This window comes from Phyllostomus hastatus, unplaced genomic scaffold (assembly GCF_019186645.2).
Source record: "Phyllostomus hastatus isolate PE091 unplaced genomic scaffold, TTU_PhHast_1.1 phas_contig_148, whole genome shotgun sequence".
NCBI classification, from domain to species: Eukaryota; Metazoa; Chordata; class Mammalia; order Chiroptera; family Phyllostomidae; genus Phyllostomus; species Phyllostomus hastatus.
The window spans coordinates 3,202,761-3,213,320 of NW_025333607.1; the positions used below are offsets into that span (position 1 = coordinate 3,202,761).

The 10,560-nt window shown below is 44.9% G+C and overlaps 1 protein-coding gene across 5 annotated transcripts in view; it reads left to right on the top strand.

Moving 5' to 3' along the window:
• Positions 1–10,208, top strand: part of LYST (lysosomal trafficking regulator) — a 163,201-nt gene extending 152,993 nt beyond the window's left edge. For all 5 annotated transcript variants that reach the window (XM_045817016.1, XM_045817008.1, XM_045817029.1 and 2 more), the window contains 5 exons: positions 1,243–1,382; positions 1,622–1,719; positions 6,720–6,876; positions 7,260–7,331; positions 8,216–10,208. In XM_045817016.1, the coding sequence (XP_045672972.1) occupies positions 1,243–1,382; positions 1,622–1,719; positions 6,720–6,876; positions 7,260–7,331; positions 8,216–8,354 (606 nt within the window). In that variant the 3' untranslated portion in view covers positions 8,355–10,208. The remainder of the gene's footprint in view (positions 1–1,242; positions 1,383–1,621; positions 1,720–6,719; positions 6,877–7,259; positions 7,332–8,215) is intronic.
• Positions 10,209–10,560: the final 352 nt, after the last annotated feature.

Genomic DNA, 10,560 nt, shown 5'->3' on the forward strand with positions numbered 1-10,560 from the left:
GTGACAGAAACACACACACATGTTTGTGTGCACATATGTGAGCATCTGTGCATATATAAATAAATGTAAATGTTTTTTAAATTCTCACCACAGGATATGCTTTCTTAATTTAGAGAGAAAGGGGGTGAGAGACAGAGAGAAACACATTGGTAGGTTGCCCCCCCCACATCCTGCCTGGGGGTCACACCCACACCCGAGGCATCTGCAACGTTTCAGTGCACAGGACGGCACTCCAGCTCACTGAGCCACCCGGCCAGGGCTGGACATGTATTCTAAAGAGAGAATTCAGAGGAGAAATCAAACCTTTATACATGAAGAATTTAATTACGGTATCTATAATTTTTTACAAGTAGAAACAATTGTAAATGTCTGTCAATACAGGATGTTCAAGTAAATTGTGGTATACTAACTGCATAGAGCATTAATTACAACACTAGCAGAATTATTTTGAGGACAGTGTTGAAGATGGGAAGTGCTTATTGGACATTGTATAAAATACAAAATAGAAAATTCTTTGTATGGCAGTTTTTACAACTATAAAAATACATGTATATTTGGACAAAGATTGAACAAGAATAGATAAAATAAAAAGCATATTAGTTGATTTAAAAAATTTAAGATTTTACTGTTTTTTAGAGAGGGGGGAAGGGAGGGAGAAAGAGCAGGAGAAAAACATCAGCGTGAGAGAAACATCAGTTGGCTGCCTTTCGCACGCCCCCAGCCAGGAACCTGCTCTGCAGCCCAGGCACATGCCCTGACCAGGAATCGAATTGGCAAGCTTTTAGTTTGTGGGACAGTGCCCAACCCACTGAGCCACATCAGTCAGTGCAATGCAAAATGTTTTTAATGTATGCCCTGGCTGGCGTAGCTCAGTGGATTGAGTGCGGTCTGGGAACCAAAGTGTCTCAGGTTCAATTCCCAGCCAGGGTACATTCCTGGGTTGCAGGCCAGAACCCCCAGCAACCGCACATTGATGTTTCTCTCTCTCTCTCCCTCCCTCCCTCCCTTCCCTCTCTAAAAATAAATAAATAAAATCTTAAAAAAAAGATAGTTGATTATCATTTAAAAAAATGTTTTTAATGTTTAGTCTTACTGTTTAGAAATTGTTGAACTGAATTTGATTGCAAAACAAAATGTTTGCGAATATTTGAGTCACTTCGGTTGTTTTTGTTTTTTAGGTAAATACTAGGATGCCTTTTGACATTGCTTTTATCTTATCTTTTACTCAATTTTGAATTTCAGCCTTCAGAGATAGAGATGGAGTCTCAGGTGCATCTCTACGGGCACACGGAGGAGGTCACCAGCTTGTTCGTTTGCAAGCCGTACAGTATCCTGATAAGTGTGAGCAGAGACGGGACCTGCGTCATATGGGACTTGAATAGGTACGGAGGGTCTGCAGCTCCAGCACAGCTCACTGAGCTAACATTCCAGTTCCCACCGCATGACAGGTGCACGAAAATGACATCTTTACATCGTAATAACCTACAGCATAAAGTACAAACTTTACCTTTGTAATCTCACTGAAATCAGTTAGGAATGCCTTACAAATAATAGCTGCCTAAACGAGACAGTATAATTGTATTTAATGATCACTTGCAAAGTCATGTCTTTGGTCTTTCAGGTTGTGCTATGTGCAAACTCTGGCAGGACACAAAAGCCCCGTCACAGCCGTCTCTGCCAGTGAGACTACAGGTGACATTGCCACAGTGTGTGATTCAGGTGAGCCAGCCCCAAACCAAGCACAAGGCCATTGCTAAGGTGACATCATAGTTCTGCTATTGGGTACATCTCGCAGGCCCTTCCAAATGTAACTACTTTGTTCGTAGCACGCGTGTGTATGAAAATACAACCGGGCCCAAGAGTGAGTCATCAGTTTAGGCATTGATGGATATGGGAGTTAGTGCTGCCCTAATTTAACTCTTCTTCTGATATGTTTGAGACTGTATTTGAGCTCATGTAATTATGTTTACGTAATTATCTGAATTTTCTTGCTTTTTGTTTTTCTATGCTTTTTTTCTTCTGCTTTTTAACTACTAACTTCACTGCCTTCCTCTTGAAATGAAAGGCATCAGCTCTGAATATGTGTCTTCCAGGCCCTGAGAGAGAAGAGTAACGCACGGTAACAGTGGAGGTGTACTTGCATGTCAGACTCACGTGACTGAGATCAAAGGTCTTGGTTTTGGTTTTTCATGTACACGTATTAAAAAAATTGATGCATCAGCAGAAGGGAACAATTGGAAAATCCATAAATTTCCTATTTGCCTTTCTACTCCTCAGCATTTTAAGATTGAAAGCATCCTTTGAAAAACTGTTTCTGTCCACTCCGTATGGAATATCTTTGACACATCTGTTGTGGGTGGTTCCCTGTCCTTTGTCTGCACTTTGGAATGTGTGACGTTGTTCCAGACACCCAAACAATTCCCCAATTCTATCACATACTGGGTGTCCAACTGTGCAGTTCACTCCTGACTCACTACTTGAAGTGAGCGAGTCGGGGAGCTCCCAAGACCCCCACGAGCTCCAGTGATTCACTAGACTTGCTACCACAGTGTGTTGTGTTGTAAAAGCACAGGCACGAGCAGCCAGGTGAAGAGGCCCAGAGGGAAACCCTGATGGTCCGTCCACATGGAGTCAGAGCGCAGCGCCTCCTGGCTGGACAGCCTGCGCACGCAGTTGGAGACGCTGTCCCTGTTGTTAGGGGTTCTCTGAGGTGTCATCAGGTAGACGGAGTCCATTAGGTTGCCAGCCATTGCTAATTGGGCTCAATCTCCAGGCCCTCACCCCTCCCAGGAGGTGGGGAGGTGGTGCATGTCCTAACCCTCTAATTACGTGGTTGGGTTTTCTGGGGACTGGACCCCATCCTGAAGCTGTCTAATCCCCCCCAGCCCCCCAAACCAGGAGCATCAAAAGTCAGTAAATTAGCAAAGGGTTTTAGGAGCTCTGTGCCAGCAACGTAGGTAAAAAAACAATTTTTTTTTTACCACAGACATCTCTTGGAGTTTTATTGTTTTTACAAAATGTTCATTCTTTCTTGTATTCAAGAAAAGGACTCTTTAGTCATGCTTAAAGATTTCAGATGTGATTTTCCCATTAGCCCCAGTCATCAAATAATGTCACGAAAAGGGTTTTCTTTCCTAAACAGCGCAGCTGAGGGGAAGGATCTGAAACAGCTGACTTGGGTGATGTGGGTGTGGGCAGCTGACTGATGCCTTAGCTAATTGTTCCTGACTTGTCTGTGAGCAGCTTCGGTGCATCACACCCAGAGGAAATCTGGGGGCGTAACATGATGATTATTTACACAGAGGTCTCTACTTTCTTGTTTTGGCAACGTTTGGAAGTTAGGACTGGTCCTGAGGGAGCTGAATTCTCTAAAGTTAATTACTTTCCTGCTGCCAGTCGTGATTTATTTCTGTGCCGTTATATACCAGCCGGTCATATGGGAACAGGAAGCAAAATTACTTCGCGGCAGCTCCCGGCTCACTCGCAGGTTTGCAGGTGTCCCTAGGCAGCGCGCAGTGTGATAGCGGTAGAACTTTCTTCTAATTGGAACAAAAAGGCCTTCTCAACTTTTTTAAGGTTTTTTGGTACATATTAGGGAGAAGTCATAAAGAACATTTAGTATATAGAGAGCATAACAAAAATCATGATTTTTTTAAAGAGAGGCCAAATGGATGTTTGGTGACTCAGACTCGAGTTCATCCTCCTGTTCCTATAGTCCAGGAAGGGAAGAAAGTCATTAGTCTACCAAAGGTCTTCACCCTTTTGTGAGTACCATCCAAGTAACTGTAAAACTAAAATTATAAATAAGCACATGTGTGTGGTACATGTGTTGTGTGTGTACATGTATACATGCATGTGTACCTATCTACATACAAAGACACATGCTCTGTTCTCCAAAACTTCTGTATTGGGCTGAAGTTACAGTGGCTTATTCTTCCTGATCAGAATTCCACGGTGCTTATTATGGGATATTGTTTTCATAGTGATAAGATGTGAAATTTCTTAAACTATGTTAAGTATTATGCTAGATGGTTTCTGCATTTTTTAAAGTCATTCTATCACTGGATCAAAATAGATGCCTTTTAGCTAGGGTTCATAGCCTGGTTGTGTGTCGTAGCATTGTTATAAAGTTAATATAATATCCTAAGATTCAGGATAGAGGATGGTTCTCCGGTTTAATTTCAGAGAAGGTGCATAGGAAGAATAAAGTTTTTCCAGCAAAGCCGAATTTTCTGACTTTTACTGGATGTGCTAAATTATACATGAAAGTGACCCAGTGCTGAGGAAGGGCCTTGATATTTTTGATATTGGCAGTCTTAGGCAGATGAGTAGTTACGTGGTGCTGTGGCCCACGTGGCCAGGTGATCTGCGGTGGTGACTCTTTGCGGGTTCAGTTCCATACTGTGCTCAGAGTCCAGGATGCACTCACACTTTCCTGCTGAGGGACTGGCTGTGCCGTAGCTGGTAATTAGAGGACCCAAACCCTGCGTCAGCTTTTATGGACAGGTAGCCAGTGACTTTAGTAAGCCCTCTAACCTCACTAGTATGATAGGGTTACTTTATTTTTTTTATCTTTTATCAGATATTAAATTCAAAAGTAAGAGTGAAGTGCAATCTACTTGTGGGAAAGATGAGTTTATCATCACCTACACCTTTGATGCTTTATTTAGGTAATCTCTCCTCATCAGTGTTCTACAGTCAGAAGTCTGAGTAGTACCTCAGTAGTACATACAGTGTGTGTGTGTGTGTGCATGTGTGTGTGTTAAGATATACTGAACGTAAAAGTTGCCATTTGGTGGCACCATTACAGTCACAGTGTTGTGCAATCATCACCCCAAACACAGACCCTGTGACTCCCCATTCCGCCCTCCCCACAGCTCCTAATGACCCCTGTCCCACCTCCTGTCGCCATGAATTTGCCTGTCTAGGTATTTCACAGCCGTGGACACGCATACAACATTCGTGTTTTTATGTCCGGCTTATTTTACTTAGTATACTGTTTTCAAGGTTCATCCATGTTGTAGCTAGCATGTGTCAGAGCTTCATTATTTCTTTAAAAACATTTTGTTTATTTTTAGAGAAAGGGGAAAGGAGGGAGAGAAACATTGATGTGCAAGAGAAACATTGATGGGTTACCTCTTGCACGCCCCCAGTCGGGGACTTGGCCCACAACCCAGGCATGTGCTCTGACCAGGAATTGAACCAGCGACCCTTTGGTTTGTGGGATAATGCCCAACCTACTGAGCCACACCAGTCAGGGCTTCATTACTTTTTATGGTTGAATATCATTCCATTGTATAGGTCAGTGATTTTCTACCAGTGTGCCACAAAGAACAGGAATTTTTAAAACATACAGCACCTGACTGTTTAGTCAGGGGCACTGACTTCTTTTCCCTTCGGTTGTCAAATAAAAAGGACAACAGCCAACACAACAGCCGTCCAGTGTGAATGGCCTGTCTTGCGTCATAAACGTGTAGGTCACATCACAGAATTGCGTGTTACTGGTCACATCACGTAACAAGGTTGTATCTGACTAGTTCATTCTCAGTACCAGAAATCCTTACATGCAAATATAGGCACCTGGATTTTTTAAATGGCACTATGGAGCAAGGAGGTAGGTCATTACTATCATTGTTTTGTAAATCAATCAAAATTACACCTATTTTTTGTCAGATTGGCAAAACATATTTTTTGCTGTGCAGCAGAATTTTAGTAATTAGTTTGTGTGTGCCAAGAGATGCAGAGCCTGAAAACCGCTGGTATAAATAGACCACACCTGTTTACTTGTTTATCAGATGACGGACATTGGGGTCGTTCCCACATTCCAGCTGTTGTGAACGATGTGTGACCCGCTGGGTGGTTTGGTTTGTGATATTTGAAAGTCTTTAGCGTATCTTTAAATACAGAAGTATTTCCAGTATTTGTTTCTTTGCTATAAAATATAAAATCTTTTCATTGCCTTAATGAAGGAGAGACATAAATCCTCTACTTTTATCTTAGATCAAATGGAGAAATAAAATTAAGGGTAGTAACACGATGCCATCCAGACTCTCTCGGGCCTCTCCCCCTCTGGCAGCAGGAGAACACGTCTCCCAGGAAGGCGGACTCCGCATCACGTAGCCCAGCACCAGCAGCCTGTTCGTGCAGAACGGCCAGCAATACTGCCTCCTCCAGCCCCCAGAAAACCATAGAAAGTTTGGTCAGTCAGCATCTGTGGAAAGAAAAAATTAGCTTAATAAGGTGTTGCCCTATAAGACTCAATCTGAGACATTCTGAAGAATTAGATTTCTTTTTTTTTTAGAACTAATTTTTTTTAGAACTAATTTTTACCTCAGGTAACATTTTTTCCTTCAGATGTCACACAAGTCACTTTTTATAGATGATTTCACAGAATATTTTCTCTTTGTGGAGATTGTTTAGCTTTCTGGGTACTTTCAGGTTCCGATTTCACAGCTCATGTGTTGAAATATCATGATTCGTGATTAATTCACTTTGTCGCTCTCTGTGGCAGATGAACTTGTGTGTTTTTACTGGTCACTGTCTAGAGAAACATGCAGAGCTTCCTGGACTTCAGCGCAGGGACTTCACTTGCTTGTCTGCCATCGGGAGTTGCCTGTCAACTCCATCACCAAAACCAGCGTGGCCCCAGGGTGCCCTCAGAACCCAGGGCGGTGGGCGGGTGACGCCACCCTGGTGACCGCAGCGGTTTGGTGTTTCAGCTGGCGGAGGCAGCGACCTCAGGCTGTGGACGGTGAACGGGGACCTCGTGGGACACGTGCACTGCAGGGAGATCATCTGCTCCGTGGCCTTCTCCAACCAGCCCGAGGGCGTCTCCGTCAACGTGATCGCCGGGGGGCTGGAAAACGGGGTCGTCAGGTGAGACTCCCCGGCTCTCCGTCTGCTTCTGTTCACAAGGACGTGGGTTCAACAGGGAGTTGTTAGCAGGTTACTATTTGACCATTAGAATTTAAAATCACCTTACAGTATAGGTGCTTCAGATATTCCTGTTTTACTTCTAATAAAGATGGCTCTAGTGCCGCTTTTGTGGAGTTTTACATTAACTGTTGAAGATCAACAGCAGGAAAATACACCCAGTTAGGCTTTCTTACTCCCCTACCCACCCCTGCAAACCTCCCAGAACTAAGTGTATTAGCTGCTTATTGTGATTCCCTCCAGATAACATTTAAGAAATAAGCAACGTAGGTTTGCAGGCGAAGGAAACATAGTTTGTGTAATTAGACAACTTTTTCCCCCTCTAGGTTGTGGAGCACGTGGGACCTAAAGCCTGTGCGGGAAATCATGTTTCCTAAGTCCAATCAGCCGATTGTAAGGTGAGACCTCCCTCCCATTCTTCATAACATCCTCCGTAACCGTATCCTGGTCAGAGGGGGATTCAAGCTCACACACCTAAAGAAATCTGTGATGAGCTTCTCGCCAAGGGCCGACACTCAGCCAGCGCCAGGTTGCCTGGGACCCAGTGGCCAGCGGAGGCACAGTCCTTGTCCTTGTGGAGCTGGAAGCCCGAGTCAGGAACCGGGTCTGGCAGGCGGGGGTGGTGGCCGGGGGAGGCCTCTGGAGCTGGAGAAGTGACATTTCCCCTTCCTTACCGGAAACACCACAATGGCGATGGATGGCGCAGGAACGGGCTTGACAGGACTGGCAAACGCTCAGCTGTCCCCTCCTGCGTTAACCAGTTTGACTCTAGAAACTTGAGTGGGCAGAAGTGATTCAAACTCTGCTTTATTAAAATAAATTTATTTCTAAAGTACTAAATTTAAAGTTTAATGACCCTAAATTAATAATTTATTGTTATATCTTTACTCTCTTCTCTTTTGAGGAAATAAAATATCTCCGTAATCATTTATTTTTATAAGGAAAAGTATAGTACTGTTACATTTTTTAAAGTTTCCTATCCCCAAGTAGTTGTTTGAGTAAGAAAGTGTGAAAGCACAGAGTGGCACGGGCTGATCCCTGGCGTGCTGCTGCCGTTCTGCATCGCCTGGTTAGAAGGAGCTTCACAAAGTTGGCGGTAGAGCCACTCCCTGTGTGAGACTCACAGTGGACGCCAGGGGCTGCGGGCACTCACGTCCTGGGTCCTCTGCTGGTAAAGGCATCGGAATTTCTTTCTCCACACCGATCCCAGTGTGGCCCCTGACATGCTCGTACGATTTGAAGAGCCATGCTGTACAAACGGGATTTTTTTCTTTTTTTGCAGCCTCACATTTTCCTGTGACGGCCACCACCTGTACACAGCGAACAGTGAAGGGACCGTGATTGCCTGGTGTCGGAAGGACCAGCAGCGCCTGAAGCAGCCCATGTTCTATTCCTTCCTGAGCAGCTATGCGGCCGGCTGAAGGCGAGAGCTGTGTGTCCCCCGAGCACTTGAACTCCAGGCTAGATTTGTCTCCTCGCCCGCTTCAGGAGGTTGAACCGAAGAAATGGATGACCAAACAAATCTTCTAAATAATTATAAAAGCCGTTCATCTGCACAAAACCCTGCAGCCTCCCAGGGCCCTGGGAGGAAGTTTCGGACGAAGTGACAGCGTGTGCCGACCAATGGGACTGAGGTCTTTCATAGCCACCGAAAATCACAGTCCTGGGGTCTTTCTACGAGGGTATTCTTTAAAGAGAAGGTCAGGGTCGCTCCTTTTCTAGGATTCCAAAAGGGCCAAGAGTATTTAAATTGGTTATAACCAATTAAAGAGTATTTGGTTATAACCAATTGGTTATAAAATACTCTTAAAATTATATGTAAAAAGTTTTATGACGAAAAGGGAGAGAAAAGGATAAAGAACCCAAGACATGATCATGGCTTCCTTTAAGAAGCAAACTGTTCAGTAGGCACCTCTGCACCGCTGTCTGGAGTCCCTACAGACTGAAAAGGACCACCAGTGAATCTCAGCATTACAAGGCAGGTTCTGCCGGTTGCCTTCTTAGCTCTAAGTAGAAGCAGAAATTTTTGACAGCCACAAACAAGAACAAGGCTCTCTCTGACCTCAGACACATTATGTGTCTTCATGAACATCCCACTTAAGATCCATAACACTAGACGCTGACTCCCCTCAGGTGAGTCACTAAGATTTGAACCCGTGCTAACAACCCTCTGGATGTCTGCCCCGCACACAGCATCGAGAACTTGGCCCTTCGCAGGAGAAAGCCTCCGCCGTGCAGGAGGTCTGCACAGGCGGTAGTAATCCGGTCTGGGTGAGACATCAAAACTAATGCACAGGAAGAGGTTCCTTCCCCAAGAGAAGAGGTGACCGCTTACTTTGTTTTCAACACGAAGCAGAATAATTCCTTCAGGGAGCAGCTTCCACGCTGGTCCTTCCACTAACCCGCACCACCTGAGAGCGTGAGGGGCGGTGGGAGCAGCTCACTGTACAGCACAGCAAAGTCTGCTGCCGTCAGGGCAGCGTTCCTGAAAGGCTTGGGGCAGGCTCCCCACCGTGGCGCGATGGCTCTGTTTCTACTCGGGTGCTGCTTTGTCGGCTTTGAAGACACTTAAGTCAACTGAGTTACATGTTACCATGGGATAAAAACGCGTGTTCCTGCCTGAGAGTAACTGGCATGTTTGTTACGAAAATTTGACTCAATGGTGTTTACAGGACTCCTTTTCTAACTTCCAGACTTTCTGAAACATTCTACTTAAAAACTATATAAAACAGTTCCCAAGCCTCTGCGTCAAGATCAATACAAGCAGCGGCAAGTGGCCGCGGGCAGTTGTGGCGTAAAGCCCGCGCCTGCGTCAGAACGCCACGCAGGCTGCATTCGACCATGCTCACGCAGACAGCTGGGAGCTCTGAGGCCCAGGCAGGCGCGGAGATGACATCGCCCCTGCTCCCGGTGAAGTGATTGGCCTTGTTTAAAAAGAAATCGCAGCTATTGTCTAGCTTTCACTTTTCTACTGAGAACCTCACATTAGTCCCCTTAGGATAGTGTTGCTACTCAGTCTTTTTTTTTAAGGCTGAATTTCATCATTTGTCTAAAGAGGAAATATGCAAAACAACCGGTCTTGTTAAGAGTGCAATATATATTTTTATGTACAAATGAAAATTTGCGGGGATTATTTATTCAGCATGAAACTTACCCTGACTGTGTTTGAAACACCTCGTGATGTGCATGTTGTAGCAAACACGTCTGCAGATCCCACATGCTCTTCCCTTTGTACACACTGCCGCTGCGGGCTGGGAATAAATTTCATAAAAACAGGTGGTTTGAAGACTTACTCTTTCTACAGTCTGAGCTGTAAGACCAGCTCGCATATGGATGGCTCTTCTTTTATAACCCACACAGGTTCTTTCTTTCCCCCTCTGTAAGTTAGTCACTGAAAGGATAACTCTCACTTCTTAATGTTGGCCTTACTACCCTTAAATGGACTTCAGTCAGGCCCATGGTGAAACCACTTGTTTCAAAGAGAAGGACATGAGCCCTGCCCTGCACAGATCTGTCCGGAGGCCCTACTGTGTGCCCGAGGATACAGGTGTTGCCTGCACTCCTGGAGGCTGGAGGCTGATGGAGGGACCTGCTGTGACAACACACACTGTGTAGTTCAGAGCATGG